The 22,299-nt window shown below is 36.4% G+C and overlaps 1 protein-coding gene across 9 annotated transcripts in view; it reads left to right on the plus strand.

The window, feature by feature from the left end:
- SLC4A4 (solute carrier family 4 member 4) overlaps positions 1-22,299 on the plus strand; it is a gene marked incomplete at its 5' end in the record, with an annotated part of 343,701 nt that overhangs the window by 130,265 nt on the left and 191,137 nt on the right. For all 9 annotated transcript variants that reach the window (XM_081303368.1, XM_081303374.1, XM_081303369.1 and 6 more), the window contains 2 exons: positions 7,290-7,425; positions 17,992-18,152. In XM_081303368.1, coding sequence (XP_081159494.1) covers positions 7,290-7,425; positions 17,992-18,152 — 297 coding nt within the window. The remainder of the gene's footprint in view (positions 1-7,289; positions 7,426-17,991; positions 18,153-22,299) is intronic.

Genomic DNA, 22,299 nt, shown 5'->3' on the forward strand with positions numbered 1-22,299 from the left:
CATATGGCAATCTGATCATGTTTTTCTTTTAATTAGTTTATTTATTTATTTATTTGTTTATTTTACGTGAGAGTGTGCTAGCTAAGAAACGGTATTGGAAATTAAACAGGTGGGCTTGTGGCCATATAATTTACTAGTTCTGTGATCCTTAGGGAAGTCTCTTACCCTCTTAAAACTCAGTTATCTATTTGTAATCAAGGGTTGTGTAAAGTAAATGATGTAATAACAGTGTTTCTCACAAGGCCTCTGTAGTCATTCAAAATGTTAGTTATTGCATATTACCATTTTATTGATACCATGTTCTTTATTATGTATTATCTTCCCATCCTTAAATTCCCTAGGACAGGAACTTTATCATAAAAATATTTTGTGATCTTTCAACAAACACCATAGTATATTTCATACACTAAAAATTTAAGTCATCCTTTCAGATCCATCAGTTCCACAACCAAGTATTTAACCAGCCATGAAGACATTGGAAGGCCTACAATAAGTGTGTCTGTACTTACTATAGACTGACTTTTTTCTGTGTCGTTGTTGCCCAAGCAATGTCATATAACAACTATTTTCATAGCATTTACATTCTATTAGAAATTTTTAATAACCTAGAGATGATTTAATGTACACAAGAGGATAAGTGTAGGAGATATGCAACACTAAGCCACTTTATGTAATGGATTGAGAATCTGCAGAATTTAGTATCCATGGGTGGAGGGCGTGAAACCAGTCCTCCGTGTGTGGACTCCAAGGGATGATTGTGATTGTATTAATTATGTTACAAAATGGCAGTGTGCTATTGCTAGACCTCAGAGTTTCCATTTTGTCAAACCATGTCATTTTCCAAGATGCTCTTAAAAAGAGCAAGAGAAAAGGGCACAGGAAGAACTCTTCTGAGGAACTAGGGCAAAATATGTATTGTTTATTCATTCATTCTCCTACTTATTTTTCCCACTCATTCTTCTTTGTATAACTTAACTGTACCCAAAGTAGGCACCAATAGTAGTTTAAATAAGTTTTTAACTAAATGAATGACTTAGAAAAAAGCATGACAGAGTATAGTAATATATAAAACACAAAGCAGGTGGATATCAACTCTCCTGATAGAGGTACAGATTAAGTGTTGTGGTCCCTCAGGATAGGGGGAGATAGCATCTAGCAGAGGAAAGCATTTGCCCAAGGTTTTCATTCTCTTATTTGAGGCTTAGTCCACATTCAATGTCTACTTTATTTGGTCACATGACCACTAACGTGAAGAGGGATTAAAGGAAGGATAGGTTAAGAGCAGTTTTCAAAACTTTAATGTTTTCTGTTTTATAGTTCTTAATGTGAGATTTATTTTGCAAATCATTTTTATATACTTGAAACTATCCAAGTTTTATTCAGCCACCTCTAATTTCTTAGTTTAGCATTTAAAGTTATGTGATAGTTCTGTGTTGGTCTTGGAAGAGGGCACATAAAACGCAGCCCACCTTCTGGTTTGGTGTCTAGCTGGGAGGAAAATTACCTATAGAATGTTGGTAAGAATGAAGAGGCTGTGTGCCTGTAGAAATCATTCAGACATGAAGTGTTATTATGGCTGTAAGGTAGAGCCCCTTGCTGCTGTACATGGGATACTGAAAAAGATAGAATTCAAAACTGGGAAGTGGAGTTGGAGCCAGGAGAAAAGGGTATGCTCCTATTCTAAATAGGAAAGGTGAAACAAAAACAGAAAGTGAGCAGGTGTGCTCCTCTGTGAGTCACAAGACAGTTCTGTCTGGGAGACAAGGTTGGGCGCAAAGATAGGGGCCGGCAACTGTGTGGACTCTTCTGCAACTGGGGATGGTAGCGGGGTCTCTTCTGAGCTGCTTGATGGATAGTGGCTGTCCAGATGAACTCTGAGGCCAAGTCCAGGCTGAGTGGGAGTGAATGTGGTGATGTGTAAGAGATGTCTACTGTAGATGCTGGTGGTGGGGTGGCCGTGGCCAGCTCTCCTGCCTGCCTTCTTGTCTCAGTGGAATTTGGGAGTGCTGGGTCTCTTGCTAACCCCACAGAACACTTTGTCATCCTTCATGTGGACCCTGGTCAGAGATAACCACATTGATGTAGGAACGTGACGATTTGTCCATTTCATAAGTTGTACAATAGGAAGAAGGCAAGCACTATTCAAGCTACCCCGATAAGATGTGAAAAAGAAATGACTGTTTTAATCTCAGTGTTTCTACTTCAAAAACCAAAACATGTTCTCATCAGAGCACAGAATTCCAAAGAAAATCAAGGTAGATTAGAGGCATGGACTTCACTTTGATTTACTGGCTTTGCTGACCATAAAAAAAAAAAAAAAGAGAGTAATTGGATTAATTTGGCAATTCTTCCCTCCCTGGGAATTTCTCTTTTTTTCTTCAGGTTCTCTTTTACAATGAGGTTAGTTTAGTTATTGCTAAGAATCAAAGTATTCCTATTCAACATAGTTGACTTTCTGATATACTCCCCACCCAGGTATTAAGTGAGGCTAAAGGGGTTTGTTATGTCCCCCTTGTTCTTTGTTGTCTGTTCCTGGGAATGTAGACACACCTGTGTGTTCTCATCCCTGAAGCCACTGAATTCACTGAAGTGAAACAGGCACCACTCCTGGCATTTTTCTTTCCAGTCTTACACATTTTCAATATGCAGTGATTCTGAAGGCCAATTCTTAAACTACAACTGTAGATGCTTCATCATCATCATCCCCTTTGGCAGATGGGAAATTTGAAACACAGAGAGATAAAGTAGCATGTTTCAGGTCATACAGCTAATTAATAACAGTTAAGATTCAAACCTAGGCAGTCTGGCTTCAGAGTCTATACTCTTCTCTCTGCAATGCTGTCTCTTCTATTTAGTTCATTTCCCTACATAATCAAAGACTATGGGAAACAGTGAATTCCTGACATAACTCATGATCCATCAATTCTCTGGGTATCTTTGTGTTGAGTGATGTTAGCAGTCTTTGGGAAGGGTATTTGCGGGCGACAGGGACTCTCCTTCAGGTCATTATTTGCAATACAATTGCTGTGGCCTCTTCAGAAATCTTAGGGGAGCAATTGAAGAAATTTACTAGAGTCACAAGTTAGTTTATGACACATGATTGTGAAATTTTACTTCCCAAAGGATTATTATACTCCTTGCTCAGGGGATAAGATAACATATAAGAAGTATTAGAAATGGTACCTGATGGCACCTAATGATATCACCTGGGGTGATGTCACATTTTTTTTATTGATTTTTTAAAGCATTACATAGCTCATGATATATCATCTTTCATACATTTGACTCAAATTGTGTTTTGAACTCCCATTTTGTTGAAGCCACTTTGAGTTGCTGTCAGGGAGAGTGATTGGTATTTTCTTGTATGGAGGATGCTGGTCCAGAGAGCAGTGTGTTGTGGAGCAGCCCCAGCAGGGATGTGTGCTGTTGGTGCAGGAACTTCTGCTGTTTAACCTGGAAAAAACATTTGTTCCCTGTTAGAGGGGGTGGACAGACCTATATCCCATCTTTAGGAATGTACAAAAAGTTGATTGTTCAACCCTGGACTTCACCCTAAGCTACTTCTCCCTTAGGGATCTTTGATGTTGAATGCTGATGAAAAGGTAATCGAATTTGTGATTGTCAGTTCCAGGACCACTATAAAGAAGTGAAGTGACTAAATGGAGCAGCATGAACGTCTGTTCCTTAGGATTCCAAATTCCACTGGTCATTTCTTCATTTTCATGCCCTCCCTGATCACCTAAAATACTTATTCCAATTTCTTGATTGGAAAGGCATTGCAAATGTTTTCACGCAAAAGTCTTGGAACTTTAGATCCTTTTTTTCTTCCAAAGATTTTTAGAAATTTCAAAGCCAAGGGGTTACAGAAATAAAATACACTTATTGTAACCAAATCAATATGTATTCAATTACCTTAATGTTCTGAAAACACTTATAATGAGCAAATATATTCTCTTGGTTTGTATGCTAATTTATTGGTTCATTTAGCAAATTAATTAATTGCTTATTGTTTATTTACCCTACTTGCATGATAATATCAGGGATAATTTTTTTCATGTTTTATCCTTTATCTTCAGAGCATGAAATAGAGACTACTTAGAGGATAGACTGGGCTCAATACACATTGCTGAGTGAATACATGGATGGATTGTAAAAACTTAGAACTTATAGAAAAGAAAACATTGAAGCTCTAGAAATAATCTATATAACATTTAAAATGTGCTTTAGTTTAAATATACCTGTATAGTTAAATAAGCCTGTGATTAAGGCAGTCCTTGCTTTATGCACTAGTGCAAGACTATAAAAAATGATCATGCAAGCCAAAATCAATACAAAGCAATCCTAATAATCCATGGGAAAAGTTACCATTGTTCCTTGACCTTTATAAAAATTTCAAAACATTAAAATCTCTCTTGATGTTGGCTATAATGGTACAGGGAAATGGAAAACAAAATGTTAAAACTGCTATTTACTTAGTACACAGTAATTTAAGACATTAGAAACATTGAGATTAAAATGGTCATTTCTTTTTTCACATCTTATCAGGGTAGCTTGAATAATGCTTGCCTTCTTCCTATTATACAACTTATAAAGTGGACCAAACAGGTGTTTTCCTTTAAATGCCTAGACAAATTGTCACGTTCTCTTTAGTTGGGATCAGCGTACAGCATTTATTCTTTACGCTTTCTGTGTCAAGCCGTGGTCTCTTGGGTTTCTCTAGTGTGAAGTTTTTTCCAGCATCATTCACTTCTTATAAGACATTGTCATCTTTTTCATCATGGCCCTTTTTCTTATAGATTTGATAATTTGCCTTCACAAAGTTCCTTATATTCAGAGTCTCTTAAATGGCGACTGGCAACATTGTCAACATTCCATGGATGGCGATGTCTTCTGCAGCTCTCTTTGTGTTTGTTTCAGATTTCACTTCTTCTAACATCATCAGTTTCTTTGTTGGCCAGTTTTCTCTTTTGATGAGCCACATCATGTGTATTTACCACAGAAAGGCAAGAAGGCACACAACTACACACTTGCTGTCTTGTGTGAATTGAGTAACAAGCTTTTAGTGGCCAGTCACTGACGGATTGAAAGAAGAGCTATGGGGCTAGGGTTGAAGCTCAGTGGAAGAGCACTTTCCTAGCATGTGTGAGGCACTGGGTTTGATTCTCAGCACAAATAAATAAAATAAAGGTCCATCAACAACTAAAAGATATTTTAAAAATATTAAAAAAAGAAGATCCATGATTGGTCACTGTTTAGCATGCACATTTGTTAATTAGGTAGTGATTTATGGACTGAAGAGCTAGCAGCAAAGGTTTTACTTTATGCAATTACCAACTAAAAGATATTTTAAAAATATTAAAAAAAGAAGATCCATGATTGGTCACTGTTTAGCATGCACATTTGTTAATTAGGTAGTGATTTATGGATTGAAGAGCTAGCAGCAAAGGTTTTACTTTATGCCATTACAGTTACTATACTATGTTAACAGAAATTTGAACTGTGTTATTTAACTAAACTGTGCTACCTGAAATACACACACATGATAGAACTGAGCAAAGTGAGGGTTGCCTCAGTTTTGGACTTTGATTTATGGATATGTATTGTGCATTTTTTCTTTACTAGAATAGGGCCACTTTATGCCTATGATTATTTTTTTTCATTTGATTTTATATGGTATACATGTAAAAACCCTGCAATCTTGAATTCATGTTTTATGACTGCATGGTATTTTGCTGTGTATTTGTACCATGTTTAGTTAACCAATCCTTCTTTCTTTTTTTTCTTAATTATGAACAATACTGCAAAGATCACCACTGTAGCAAAAATCTTTGAAACAGCTAGCATTTATTTGAAATGAATGTATTTTTAGTGGAAGAATTCCTGGCTTATAAGATATACTTTTAATAATTTTTTTTAGTTATAGATGGACACAATACCTTTATTTTATTTATTTATTTATTTTTATGTGCAACTAGTGCCTCACATGTGCTAGGCAAGTGCTCTACCAATAAGCCACAATCCCAGCCACCAGGATATACTTTTAAAATATTTCCACATCCTTCCAAATTTCCCTTTAGAGATTTTTTTCCCATTTAGGTTCCTACTAACAACCGACAATGGGAGATACTATTTCACAATTTCTAAACATTGGGCATTGTCATTCTTTCCTATTGTTATATTTCAATAGGTGAAACATATATACTTTAATAATTAGTTTTGATTACTAATTAGGTTGAATATTTTTCATGGATTTATTTGCAGTAAATAAATTTTGACCTTTCAACTTTTATTTTGTCCTGTATTTATGTAATTTTCAGATGGTGGGCATTTTCATGTTTTATTAGGTTGTTTGTATTGAAATCTAAATATAAATCTATTGATTTATATATTATATTCATGTGTGTGATATACATCAATTGTATCCGTATGTATATGTCATTGGATTATTATTATAAAAGTATACATGGGCCTTAGTTTTTAATGTGACCATCAATTTCCAAATGCTTTCATCCCTCTCTTTTTTAAAAAAGAGAAAATAACCTACAACCTGGGGGAAATTCTAGTTAAATTTTCATTACATGATTTCCAGGAGATGGGGTCAAAAGGAGCTAGTAGGGCATTCAATTATCTGCTTAAGTGTGTTGGAAAACTTTTTCCCTCTCAGGTGTACAATATTTTACTTGGACTTGTTTTTCAAGTGCATTGAAGTGTGACTAAATATTTTTGGGTACTGCCATTATGTAAAAAAGAGACCTCATCTTGTTAAATATTCCTTTACCAACTTTGCAGTTAGTTATGGTCAGCGAGGAGCCTGGGAGGGCCATGGGCTCAGACATTGGACAGAGGGAGGGTGGGTGGAAGGTGTGGGCCTAAGGAAAACCCAGGATTGGGGTGCTCTGTTGTCCCTCCCACAGCTACATGAAAATGTGATTGGTCCAAGATGATTTCTGTCTTATAATTTTGGATGGGTCATAAGTGAGGAAGGAGGAGAAGTCATGTGGTTGGGCCTCAGCACATCTGAGGGCGCAAGGTTCTTGGTTACAAACTACACAGACCTGGAGCGCAGTTCTTTTGGAGAACTGAGATACAGTTTGGACCAAAATAAGAGAGGCCAATTTTGAGTGCTTTTTGGCTTTAGGTTGGGGATAAGGGAGAGTCAGCAAGAAAGATGTCTACTGAAAATGTGGAAGGGAAGCCCAATAACCCTGGGGAGAGAGGAAGATCTCGGAGCTACACTTTCCTCCGGGTTGTCCAGCCAGTGTTTAACCACAGTATTTTCACTTCTGCAGTCTCTCCTGCCGCAGAACGCATCCGATTCATCTTGGGAGAGGAGGATGACAGCCCAGCGCCTCCCCAGCTCTTCACCGAACTGGATGAGCTGCTGGCCGTGGATGGGCAGGAGATGGAGTGGAAGGAGACAGCCAGGTGAGGCATGGCTGATCATATGCTGTACTAACTCAGGGAAACGAGTGTGGGGCATGATAGGTGAGCCTGCAGGTGCCTTCCTCTCACCTCCACACCCTGAATGGGCAATGAGGGTGATGTTGCTGCTGCATTAAGGAGTGACCCACCCCTATTTCTTCTTTTCTTCTACATTGACATGGTTGCAGGGCACCCTTCCTTTCACTGTTGAATCATAGTTTCATTGCCCTGTGCTGTTGTAAGTTTGACTTTTATAATGAATGAGAAGTTGATCTCAATTTATATTTCTACTTTATGGTAAAGTATTTTATAGAGATAATAAACTCAGGCACCCAAAGATGATAGCCAATAGATGTGCAAATAACTCCGATTTATCTTGTGAGACCTTGTTTTATTCTCACTCCATGATAAGAGAGGCATTGTGAAGACGGTGATAGGAATTAGCAGAGTGGGATTTCAAGTAAAAACCTGTCATCTTCTAAACATCCAGCTAAAAGCAAGTAGAAGGTTCACTTCAATTTGGAGTTTAAAGACCTCAGTTTACTTTTATGCTCTGTTTCCTGTTAGCTGAATGGTATTTAGTTTCTTTGGTTTTATGCCAGATTCAGTGGTTTATGCCTATAATCCCAGTGATTCAGGAGGCTGAGGTAGGAAGAGTGCAAGTTTGAGGCCAACCTCAGCAGCTTATTAAGACCCCGCCTCAAAATAAAAAATAAAAAGAACTGCATATATAACTCAAAAGAAAAAAAAAAAAGAACTCTGGATTCATCATCAATAAAGAGTAGATAAAGTTCATTGGATTAGACAGAGCAATGAAGGGAAGGGAGGGGGTGTGAGAATAGAATAGTAGAATGAATTGGACATAACTTTCCTATGTTCAGTTATGAATGTACAACCAGTATAACTTCACATCCCGTTCAACCACAAGAATGGGATCCTAACTGGAATAAGTTGAACTCCATATATGTGTAATATGTCAAAATACACTCGACTGTCATGTATATCTAAAAAGAACAATAAAAAGTGTAGATAATCATACCTATTATGTATGATATGTATTTATGTTATATAAAATGTGTAATATTGGGGCTGGGGTTGAGGCTCAGTGTTAGAGTCCTTGCCTCGCACATGTGAGGCACTGGGTTTGATCCTCAACACCACATAAAAATAAATAAATACATTTTTAAAATGTGTAACATATCATGTATAATTATATCATATTTTTATCTACACACACACACACACACATATAAAGATATAGAAATGCTTTCTACATTATTAACCACTATAACAGGTAGATAAACTTTCATGAGTTTCATGATTTCTGAGCTTTCCTTTACAAATAAATTCAGTTACATATCCCAGAGTAAATCTTCTTTTGTGACATGAATAATTATGTGATATAAAGACTTTGATATTGGTCTCTCATTGTTTTGTAATACAGAGATACCAATTTGTTTCAGTTTTCTAAATAAAATAATGTTAAGCTATGTCTTTTATAGACAATAATTTATTCATATCAATTCAATTTACCCAGTGCTTTTTTGAGTGATTAGTATATATCCAAGCATTATTTTATGTTCTGGGAGTGCAGTAGGGAGCAGAAGAAACACATACAGTGACCTCTGTACTTTATTGAAAAGTTTGAAGCAAGTTCAAAATGCTGTGTTACAATCTGAGGAATACCAATCAGTATCCTGGTTTTTAGTTTAAGAGAAATAAAGCTAAAAAAGGCAAAGGTCTCCTGTGTTAATTGATGGAAATGGGACCTTCATCTGCTCTTCTATTCTAGATAGGCTATTCCAGAGTCAGAAAGAAGTTAATATTTTCATCATTATGATTAGTCAGAACAGATGAACTACAGAGAGCAAGCTCAATAGTCCCCCTTTTTCGACATCAGGGCTCTTTTAAGAGTTAAAGGAAGGACTTTCTTCTGAGGCATATCTTAAAAGTTTCACATATTATACCATTTACGATGAAGTCTTTGTCAATTTGATTGGGTTTTTATAGGTTAGGTACTCAGACTATGCTTTACAGATTTATGAATTTATTCTTATTTCCACAATTTTAAGTATTGCTGAATGTCTTCAGCCATTTGGTATTTTTAATACTGGAGAGGTTTTGTAAATTGATTCATTTGATAATGATTGAGAGGCTTTTATTATTCACCAAGAATTTTGAGGTAGCTTGGACTTACAGACACACCTGCTTTTAAAAAGTTTAGTAGAACCCGTGAAGACTTTCTTGCTTTCCATAACTTAAACCATGGTCAGCAAAGAAAAAAGACATTAGGTTATTCCTTACCCTCACAGTAGCATTAAGACAAGGGATCCGATTTTCAAATATTTTATTTCCACTTAATGGGTAATTCTCCTTCTAATTGACATCTAGAGGGAGTGTGCTTGTTTAAACTCGTCTGTTTAATACTGAATTAATTTTTCTCTTTTACTTATAAAGCTTTGGTAGCACATCTGTATTTTACTCTAATGCTCTCAAAGATTTTTCCTTTTTGCTCTTTGGGACCTCTTGTGACACAGCAATTGTCTCTTATTTCTCTTTTTAAGAACCAATAACTTGTATACTAAAAATCTTTAAAATATAATTTTAGTCCTTAAAGTGTCCTCCGAAAAGAAGGCTTCAGAGCAAAAACTTTTACTGGTGTCTCCATTTTATTCTCTTTTCTTTCTTTCTGTTAGGAAAGTATGGAGTGAAACTTGTATTAGTGCAACCTCAATTATGTGTTGTCAGGTCTTGGTCTAGCCTTGGCTTTGCTGTTCTCTGATTGTTTAATTTTGAACATATCACGGGGTCTCCCTGAGTTTGTGTTTTCTGTTCTATCAAAGGATCATAATATTGGGTTGTAGCCTTTCTAACATAAGCCTATTTTATTGCTCTAAAATTTTATTCAGATGTGTGTATTGTTGTAGTTAGCTGTGGCTGGTTTGATTCTTATTTTTATCTTGAAATTTTGTAGTTATCATAGAGTGCAGGGATTGTTGTCTGTTTTTTATTTCAGTCAAAAGTAGACTGTGCTTTATTTGACATTATCCTTAGTCCCAAAAGGGTGGAGAGGTCGCAGTTCATTGTATAGGTAACCCAGTGTTGAATGAGATGGGCTTAATATTTCCCTTTAAGATCATTACAGATTAAAGTGATCTTGAATTATTTACTACCATCTTTGAAGACTTTTTTTTTTAAACATCTTTGCCATCTTAGTGATGTAATCAGTTTCTCAGAGACTGTATTGCCTGTAGGAAGAGCACTGGGAGTATACTGTGTGTCAGGGAGAAGTTGTCTAGGAATAAAAAGCACTCACACTCATTAATAGCCCACACTTTATAACTTCTCATATGTAGTATTTGCCACAATTACTATTAATTAATTTTTATCACTAATTTGTGTTTTTATTATTTCCATCTGTTTTCCCTCATGACACTAAACCTGGGGACTACCATGGCTGTTCACTATAGTGTTCCCAGTGCCTTGCTGTTCTTGATTCATACTGGGTGATAAATATTTGTTGAATATGTGATAAGTTCATAACTGATTGCCTTAGAAATAACCACTTTGAATATAATGGTTTTTTAGACATATTAATTGGCCAAAGTTGGAATTCTATTATAATTTCTCTCTTTCTGAATGATGAACGCTTGTGGAACAACAGCCCCAAGGTACCTAGCATATCACTGATAAAGCTCAGAAGAAGACCTTTGTTTAAAGTTTTAAACTACTTCATCAATGTGTGAATAGCACCTGCATTTTTATCTCTAAGCTAGACTTCTTTCCTTACTTAATTGGAATTAAATATAATTGGAACTATTGGGAGTCTCAAAATCCATGTTTCCAGATCTGCAGCTCCTACAGATTTCTCCACATCAGTAAATAGTTTACTCTTCTAGTTGTGTCAGCCAGAATGTTGGTCTTTTTTGATGCCTGTCTTTCCCTTTACCTGCTATTTGATCAACTGGCAAATTCTGTTTCTCCCTTAAAGGTACTCAGATATTCAGATGTCTTACCACATTTCACCTTCAGTACTCCCATGACCTTGGCACAGGCTGCCATCTTGCACCTAGATTACTGTGAGTGGCTCCACCTAGTTGGTCTCTCTGCACCAGCCCTTACTTCCCTCATGAGCTATCCACCCTGGTCTCTTTGACCTTATCTCCTGTTTTCTTTCTCCTTATTCAGTCTGCTTGATCCCCACTGGCCTGTCAAGCTCTACTCTGTCAAGGACTTTGCCCTTGCTGTCCCCTCTTCCTGCCATGTACCACCACAGTTACCTGCAGAATTCATTTCCCCTCCTTCAGGCCTTCATTCAAATATTATCTTCCCAGGGCTGCCCTATCTATAGTTGAAACTTTCCCTCAACACTTCCTAGCACTTGCTCATCATTACTTTAGTTTTTACCACTTGTCACCATTTGGCGTATTATGTATATTGTTATTGTCCTTTCCCAATAGAACTAAAGTTCTGTGAGGGCAGTTGTTTTGTTTATCACTCTATTCCTAGTGCTAGGTACTACCTGGCACATACTTATGCTCAAGAAATATAGGTTAATAGAACGAATGAAAAGAGAAATAGAGCCTTGATCCTTAGTTTGCTGCTCCATCTAAATTCTCTGAAGGTTTGGAAATGATTATGCTTCCAGAAATGTTCAGATTTTAAGCAGTCTTTACTTCAGAATGTTTTTTGTGGTAATTTGACTTCTATTTGTGATGTCCATTTCCCAGACATGATAATTTATTTTCCCCTATTAAAAGTTCTCCAACCTACCAGACTAATAAAAAAGCTTTTGCTTAGAAGGAATTAATTTTATATATGAAGATGTGACATGAATCTTTTTCTGATCTTAAAAAAAATTTGAGAATTCTGTCCTGCAACAACCTCAGTTGATAGACATGTTTTGCGGGGAGAGGGCTGGGGTTTGAATTTCAGGCTTCATGAATGCTAAGAAGGTGCCCTACCACTGGGCTACACTCACAGGTGGTAGAATGTTGTATTCCAAGGAGAGCTAACCTTTCATACTTCTCCAGCTTAATGCAGTTTCTATGGAGTCTATACTCCACAGAACACAATTCCCCCTACTTTTCCTTTTTAGGTTCTATACTTTTCAGTTGGTACTGATTTGATTTGACTGAGAATATTCTACATGGAGCCTCAGCATTACTGTGGTTTGAATCCTACTTCAGGAATTTCAGGTTGGCCCTGTGCCTCAAACAATAAGGAGATTGTTTCCAGTAATAGGGTAGATGCCCTATTTAAGTCTTATAAGGTGCAGTAGTCATGTAGTACTATGAACAAAAGAAGTTTTTACTTATATGGAGTTTAAAGTAACAGTCAATTCTATCTGCCACCCATCTTTTCACATCCTGTCTCTGTTCTTCTTTTTCCTGTAAGTTAGAACTTTGAATTTTCAGTGACTCTTCCAAAACAGAGCCCAAGTTGAACACTGCACAAAGGATAGACTTATCAGACCCCACAAATGCATCTTTTTTTTTTTTTTTTTTTTAAAGATAGAGTGAGAGAGGAGAGAGAGAGAGAATTTTTAATATTTATTTTTTAGTTCTCGGCGGACACAACATCTTTGTTTGTATGTGGTGCTGAGGTTCGAACCCGGGCCGCACGCATGCCAGACGAACGCGCTACCGCTTGAGCCACCTCCCCAGCCCCCACAAATGCATCTTATCAATGGAATGGCAAGGAATGTGACTCTTTTAAAAGAGTACTTCTGAATGTTTGCTCATTATAAAAATGACATTCACTGAGATAGCAGTGATTAAAATCAAATCATTTGGAAATGGTACAGAAGTCTTGCTTCTTGTTAAGAACCTAGGTATCAGCTAGTGGGTTCATGAAGCAAGTGGGTAAAAAGAATAATTTGTGGCCCAGATTTGGTGATGGCCCAACAACTGGAGGAAGGGACTCCCCCCCTCTCCCCCCAACTCTTTATTTCTTTGAGCTAGGAATATATCTGAAAATGTGATTATTGTTTTTTGGCTTTGCTTCAGTAACTTTTCAGATGGACAGTGCTGGAATTCACTACTGTTAAGTGAATGTGTTAAAGATCACTTATCCAGCATAACTCAAACAGTACTGGCAAACCTGGGTAAAAAGAAAAGCTGTCACAGTTTCAACAGATAGGAGCCAACAAAGGGAAAGGGTGTTGATGTTTCATGTCCAGTGGGACAGCACAAGGGAACACCTATTTGTGTTTCGGCTGATTGACCTGACTCACCTCTGGGAAACCTAATTTAAGGTCACGGTCATGACACATCAGAAGGTACACTGACCCTGTGGATTTTGACATGGATCACTTTCTTTCCAATCTACACTTTCTCTCTCTTTTTGTACTGAATTACTCTGGGAAATTCCATTTGAGATCATTTTTTTTTTTCTGTAAGAAAAAGGCTTGAGAATTCTAATCAGAATGTAATTATATGTAATTACATCTAGATAATTATATGCAATAATTTTTACAGTCCATCTAGAAACTTAAGAATTCTCCTTAAAATCATAATTTATCCCAGGTATGTACTAGCATCGACTTCTTTTATATGTAATGAGGCATTTATTAATTAGCAAGAAATTTAGTATCATTTCAGTAGTTTTATGTAGTTGGGTTATATTCTAGTGCAAAGGTCGTGTCTATTTTCCACTGTAAAACTGGAAGGTTTTTAAGTTAGAGGTCTTGTCTTTTCTTAATTATATTTAATCATATGATTGGAAAGTTGCAAAATCCAGTGATTCCCAGTGGACCTTCTGTTTCTTCAACAAATGAGTGAAAAGTTGTTTGGTTGGCAGTCACTCAAAGTGTGGTAAACTGCAAAGTACTTTATCATTATTCTTCTAAGACTTTGGAATAAATAAACTTCACCTAATAAACTCCCCTCCAAGGGTACAACGGTTTTGTAATTGCAAGCATTTAAAAAGCCAACTTTTGAAATTAATTTTCCTGTAATATGTCAAGTACTGAAACAAGAGGAAAAGTCAGAAACTTATTCCAAATATATGGTTACTCGTAGTCATTATGAAGGGTACATAGTGGCTTTTAGTACACTCTACAATAAAAACGTCTGTTTTTTTAAGAAACATAATTGCATGGTTATAAAGCACCTTTACAGATTCATTGGCACTCAGGCTGAACTTTGGTCTTTTGCCTTAGCCTTCTTTTTAATGGCTTCTGATTTGAATTGAGTAGTGTTCAGTTTTTTTTTTTCCCCACAAGTTTGTCCTTGGTATGTGAGGTAGATAGATATAGTGCGTGCAGTTTCCAGAATGAAACTATCTGCAAACAATCTGTTTATATGGGCACACCATTCTTTTGTGCTTAAATGAATATGTTGAAAGTATAATTGTTCCTTGAACACTTGAGATAGTACATTCTGAAGGAATTTCATAGGCCTTATCCCAGGGTTCCGTTATGCTGTTAGCTGTGCTATAATATGACATCATCACAGCTCTCAATATTTACTGAAGGCAAAGTGAAGTAGTTGCTGAGCTGAGATAATACTTATCCCTTAGGAATGTAGATTTTAAGCAAAGGCTAGTTTTAAGACTTTATGTTTCCATTCCTTTATGGTTAAATCTTGACCTAAAGGGCTAGTATAATCTAGGAGGGTGAGTAATGCTATTTTGTAAGTCCAACTTAGTTGGGATTTATGATTTCTAATTTTTAAAATGTACTTTTAAAATGTCTTCAAATTCATATTTTAAGTCCAATCAGGTTCCTTACACTGTTAACTATGGAGAGGAATGCATAAGAGGCAGCCACAAAGGAATCCAGTGATTTTGCTTCTCTTTTTTTAACAAAAATTTTATTAAATTTATTTTGTTTGGGCAGTTGAGGATTGGCTTAGCCTTTTTTGGCTACAGTAATATAATATCATAGGTTGGGTAGCTTATAGATAACAGAAATGTATTTCTCACAGTTCTGAAGGCTGGGAAGTCCAAGATCAAGGCCACAGCAGCAGTAGTGTCTGAGGGGTGATACTTTCTCATGTAAAGTGCCTTTTTAGCTGTATCCTCACATAGTAGAAGAGGCTATCTGTCTACTTGGGACTCTCTCTATAAGGGCACTAATCCCAATCACAAGGACTCCACCCTTCTGATCAAAGTACTTCCAAAGTACTTCCTAATACTATCACCTTGGGGGTAAGATTTCAACATATGAATGTCAGGGAACATAAACATTTATACCATAGCAAGGGTAATGGCAGAAAAGAACCACTGTCAAATACTGGACATCGGTGATGTATAGTTTTCTTTTAAGGAACAGGTTTAGCAGTACAGGTTGATGGAAATTAATAGAAAGGAGACACTCATTTAGTAAGGATATTAAGGTAATGAGGACATATAAGATATTTCATTTAAAATAATTTCTAGTTGATTCTTGTCATTCATCTTGGGCTTGAATCTACCACCAAAGAATCTACCTGTAATTTAATAAGAATATACTTAGAAATAGAAAATGAGGAGTCACTACATTCTCTATAAATTATGTAACTCTATGTAACCCTGACTTGATTTCATATTCCATGAAATCTTCTGTCTACTGGAGCCTGAACTTGGGCAATAAATTATAACCTCAGATGTAAATACAGTTCCCACAACCATTACCAAAAAACTTGGTTAAAGAATTTATGAACAAGTTGGAAAAAATGTTATACCTAAAGTTAACCAATGTATCATATTGCATAAAATGATTATTCTTGAAATAACCCTGATTACCTAATTACCTCTTATTGTTTTGGTTACACCCATAGAATTCTATAAGTGTGTGATGTAAAACTGTCATTTTTTTCTTCTCCTAGCCCCTTCTATTTCTCTGGCTCTCATTCAAACCAAAATGAAGAAGTGCTAATTCAATCACAGGTGTGCATATACGCACACCAACATGCATGCAAGAGTATTAGGACTCATTGATTCTTTACTGGAGTGTGAGTCAACCACTCTTGTAGAAATAAACTAGGTTTCATTCTGAATTTCAGAGCCTCTTTGGTGTTGTTGTTGACCTTTTAAATCTTGGGGGAAACATTTAAAAATCTCCACTGCTTACCTTTTTTGGGGTGTGGGATATAAGGGGAAAAAGCAGGGGTCTTAGAATTGAGTGAGATTGGGATGGGGTTACCACTGACACAGGAATTGCCTGGCTCTCTGGGGCTTCATGACAGGAGCATGGAGGGAGAGTCTTTGAATATGGCAGAATACTTCTGAATCATATTTGTGTTAGTCTTGATTAAATTCTAAATATTATCTGGCTTTGTGGTTGATCGCTTGATCTATTTTCACTCGGTTTCTCCTGATGTGTGTTTCCCTTTCCTTTGGGGTTGGTAAGAGTTCTATAAATAATACTTTATATAGAGTTTCCTCTGTTCTCTGCCCTTTGTTCTCATCTTTGGTGAGTTAGGTGAGTGTTTAGCTTTTTCTAGGAAAACATTTTTTCAATCATTAAACCTTTGGGTGAAAAATGTAGGAAAAACAATTTTTAACTCCCTCTTTCTTTTATCCAGTATCTTTCATAATGTTTGAATAAAACAAAGCAGTGTGTTCATTTGGATGGTGATGTATAGCAATCAAAGATGCTTTTCTGTTTCCTTTAACAGTGTACGACAGTCCATGTGTAATGTATGGGATATAAAAACTACCAAATGTGCTTTGCTCTACCTGAACTTTTTGTTTCTGAATATTGCCGTATTATCAAAATGTCTAAGAGTCTTAGAAAGCAGCAGCTATGGCTGTTTGTTCCATTGCTAAGGTTTATAGAAGATGTGTTATTATCAGAGTAGATCTGTTTTTCACTGAGCTTGTATATTTTTAAACACACATGGAACCAGACTTGCAGGCGAAAGCTTCTGTTAGAATCTCAATGAGAGGGAGCATTTGTTAGCTGAGAAATAAACAAAGACACAGCAAACATGATGACCCTCCGTTAAGCATCCACAAAGGGAAACTTTATGTTCATTTCACCACTTGACACATCAGGGTTTCCAACTGTTTGAGATAAACATTGGTTCATCACTAATATTTTACCTTATATGAACCTGCCTTGTGAAGTCTCAATAAGATCCTCATGGTGGTGGCTATTTTTATACATTGTAGGTTCTATCCACATGGAGAATTTTGAGATGCATATTTTTCTACCTTATTTAAAAAGTTTAGTTAAAGAATCATTCTTGGGGGCCGTGGTTGTGGCTCAGTGGTAGAGCACTTGCCTAACATGTGTGAGATACTGGGTTCAATCCTTACCACCATACAAAAATAAAAAAAAATAAAAAATAAAATCATTCTTGGTGTTTTCATGGTTACATGTGGGCAGGTATAAAAACAAAGATGTTTTGTCTCTTTTTGGTTACTTTTATTCTCTCTAACTGTAGGGTGAGGAGTGGTCTATGACTCTGGGTGTATTCCAGAAGGTAATGCAATAAATGATAGAGTAAGCTATTAAAACTTTACAAAATGAGACATAAAAAAGAAAGTTCTGGTAAGAGTGGAAATGGAGGGGTTGACATTGCTATTTCTAGAGGAAGTTGGAGAAATTTTAATTATTGTTCACTATTTTCATCTTTCTAGATGGATTAAGTTTGAAGAAAAAGTGGAACAAGGTGGGGAGAGGTGGAGTAAGCCCCATGTGGCCACGTTGTCCCTACACAGCTTATTTGAGCTTAGGACATGTATGGAGAAAGGATCGATCATGCTTGACCGGGAGGCTTCTTCTCTCCCACAGTTGGTGGGTAAGTATACTGTTTAGGTTCCTATTACTATTTTGCCTTCACAAGTCATGAGTCTACATTAATGCAGAGGCCTACTAGTGGAAGTAGAGTTGAATAGTATATAACAATCTTTTCCTTTCCACATTGTGAAATTAGTGTGGTTTATTGTAGAAAAGTTGAAAGTCAGAAAAGAAAAATGTAGCTGAGCACAGAGGCACACACCTGTAATCCTAGTGGCTTGGGAGGCTGAGGCAGGAGGATCGTGAGTTCAAAGCCAGCCTCAGCAAAGCGAGGTGCTAAGCAACTCAGTGAAACCCCATCACTAAATAAAATACAAAATAGGGCTGGGGATGTTGCTCAGTGGTCAAGTGCCCCTGAGTTCAACCCCAGGTACCCCTCTTCACCCCCCAAAAAAGATAAAAAAATAAAATGTCTTCTGTAATATGTCTCTAGTCAAAACCATTGTTAACATTTGGAAATATTTTCTTCCTGATTTATTTTCCAATCTTCTCTTTCATGCTTTTCATTTTTTACATTATTTTTCCTTATGTTTAGGATTGTACTATTTATTTATAGATTTGTATTAATTTAATTCACTTATTGGCACAAGATTAATATTTTGAGTAGACTCTCTCACTCACCCATCTTTGGTCTTATCAGACCAGAAGTTGGCACATTAAATTTCTAGAACTCTTTGACCTACACGTTGCATCGAGCTTCTGTGCACTTCAGTTTCAGCATCTGCAAAATGGAGCTTAAATCTTCTATAAGAAGGGAAATAGTCTGGGTCCTGCATTGGATGTCAAGCTTTTTAGCTGTGTATAGAGAAAGCTTATGAAGGCATCGAGCAGGTAGGACCTTTTGGGTTAGTGACTGAGTCAGTTCACATTGTTGCTGAGTATTATTTGTATCACCAAGAACTTGTGAAATTTCTCTGCCTGAAATTCTACCATTTAAAGATTCATTCCATCGAGCCCAGGGTTTGTCCTCTATAAACATGTGCACATTCTCTGGAAGGTATTGTGTATCAATCCTATGAGATATAGAATGACATCACAGGAAAGATGATGGATTTAAAATTGGGAGGGGGGGCTTTAATTAAAGTTTACCTCTGCTGACATGGATGACCAAGGATAAAGCAAGTAATTTAACTCTTGTGCAGTCTTATTAATCTATAAAAGCAGGATGAAGCAGAGTTGTTATGAGAATAAAATGAGATCATTAGATGTATTTGTTACAATTTAATTATCTAGATCTTTTTTCATGTCACCTGGCAGAGGGCTGAGTGAAGACCGAGTCAGGTTAAATAGATGCTCGGGGACTTCATGAGCAGGAGAAAAGATTCCAAATGGTGTGGTAGACAGAGCTGGAAATGGTTGCATAGTTTCTTGACTATGCCTGGAGCTGATCAACAGGAGATGAAAGTCAAAGTGGAATTACACATGGGAGCTTTTCTTTAAAGCTGTCTTTGGGGTCTTCAGCACCAGAAAGAGCTTAAGGAGCTTCTGGTCTTCAGCAGCTAATTGACCCCTTTACATGTAGTAGAAGACAGATTCCACATTAAATTGGAACCTCTTTAGCCAATGGCCACAGAGAGAACTTCTGATATTTACTGCATTTAAGAAAGGTTAATCGAAGCATTTTATGTTCTTGCATTAATTTTCCATTACCTTTTATTATCAGCTGTGAACCTTTTCCCTAACCTCCATGCATTTACTTTAAAAATTGTCATTACATGTTAAAATTAGACACCACTGGGTCATTTTGAGGTATCATCCTTCACTAATATGTTTGCTCCACAGTCCCTGGGGCAAGTAGGCAGAGAGCCAGCGCTGTCATCCTGGAGCTAATAATACAGACATACAGTTCAGAGGCAAATCACACGTCATGAGCAAAACAAAGGGAGAAAGGGGGAAGAGGCTGGTTTTGCAGGCATGGGAAGAAAGCTTGCTTGAAAGAGTGTAACTGGCTAACAACAAAGACTTACAGATCCTTGGAGAGAATCAAAACCTTCCGGAGGGTAAAACATGAAGAATAAAAGGTCCTATTTTATCTAGTTTAAAATGACAGAAGATGGAACAGTAATTTGAAGAGTTATAGTCATTTAGTTAAGAAAAAAATCCTTTCTAGCAGAGGGTAAAATGGAGTTGTTCCCAAATCCTGAATCATGCTATAATTTTCAGTTGAAAATTATTCACAGCTAAGTCTTAAGATGCATCTCCCCCCACACTCCAATTTTATTTCAAAAATAAGATGAAAAACTAATAGCAACTATGATAGCAAATATCAAAAAACAATAGTATGCTGCTTATTCTTCTTTGCAGTCCACCAGCTACCACGTCTCATCAGTCTGCCTCTCAGAGGCTTCCCACTCTGAGCTCAAAGGCAGTGCCATAGGAGGGGCCTTGAGATGCATGGGGGCTATGAGTGGCGGGTGACTATTTAAGCAGGTGTCACTTCTCATACTTACCAAAAAAAAAAAAAAAGAAACAAAAATTTAGCCTAATTCTGATTCTTCTCAGGACCTCTATGTGCTTTTTCCATGAAGAACCCCTTCTGCATGCTAATAGAAAAACTTATCTTTTTAAAAAAGTATCATAAAGGGTAAAACATCATTTTCATGGATTATTTTAATAGTTTTATTATTAGCATCATCATCATAATTCTACATTTAACGAGTGTCATTCATATTTGAAGCCAAGTCCATGGGAATTTTCCTTCCCTTCTAAGTTAAAAACATTATAAGCCATTTCAGGTATTCTATTATGATAAAAAATGGATCAGGGAAATGTACCTCTATTTTTGGAGCTCATTTTGTATGTAAAGGCATTCCTGAGCTGTGCATGTTGGCAGATGTGTGAGTTCTGTTGCTTCTTGCTTTTCACACCTTTTTATATTTTCAAAATGACTTTATTTCTATTGTTTCTTCTAATTACAAAACGAATATATGCTTATTTTAAACTAATACAGAAAAATGTAACCCACAAAAATAGAAATACCCACTCAACTAATTTTCAGATCTATCTTCTCAGGTTGCTTGCCTGCTTTCTTTTCTTTTCATTTACACACACACACACACACACACACACACACACATTATTTATTTTAGTAAAGGTACTAAATATAGTTCAGATACTACTGAACTGTATCCCCATCCCTTTTTATTTTTTGAGGCAGAGTCTCGCTAAGTTGCTAAGAATGATCTTGAAATTGTGATCCTCTGGCTACAGCTCTGCCAACTTGCTGGGATTATAGGCATGCACCACTGTACCTGCGTCTCAGCATTTTTTCTATGCAACTGTTTATGCATCTATAATTTATTTCACAAAGCAGAATCATAGTGCCTCATTTAAAAAAAAATCTTTATTTTATTTACTTATTTGTATGTGGTACTGAGGATCGAACCCAGTGCCTGAAGCATGTGAGGCAAGAGCTCTACCACTGAGCTACAACCTCAGTCCACATACTGCCTCATTATAATTGGTCTTTTCTTAAACTTAAAACATAACAATATTTTTTCCATGTTATTAAATTTGAATGTAATTTTAATGTATTAAAATTACACAGTATTATCACACAGTGTTTAATAATCTATTATTGGGTGTTTAAATTGCCTTCAAATTTTTTATTGTAAAGAAAAGAAGCAAAGATATTTCTTATAGTTTCGTGAAATTGTTAGATTATTTTCTTGGTATGAATTTCTAATGGTAGAATGTTCAGAAGCTTTGAACATATTCAAAGGTTTTGATATGTATTTGTGAAACAATCTTCAAGAAAGTGTCCTAGTCACTTTATCAGTAATGCATAAAATCGCCTGCTGCATGCACCCTTCATACCATGGGGGATTGATTTGTCTTTTTAATTTTTATCACTTTGGTGGATTAAAAAATACCTCATAATTGGTTTTATTTGCATAAATTTGTTTAAATTGTCTTTCTTAATCTTGAAGTTGAGTATTTGCGTATTTTTTGGCCCTTTGTATTGCTTTTAAGAAGTCATTTGTGACCTTTGGCCATTTTTCTGTTGCATCACATCTTTCTCTTGGTTTGCAAAAGTTCTGCATGTATTGATTCTTTTCTTGTCTAGAGTTTGCTTTTTAAATCTAAATAAAAACATGTGACCTGGAGAAAGATCTAAACTGTGAGTCAAAAAAACTGGTTTTATTGTT

The sequence above is a fragment of the Spermophilus citellus genome, assembly GCF_964194105.1.
Source record: "Spermophilus citellus genome assembly, chromosome: 8".
Taxonomy (NCBI): Eukaryota; Metazoa; Chordata; class Mammalia; order Rodentia; family Sciuridae; genus Spermophilus; species Spermophilus citellus.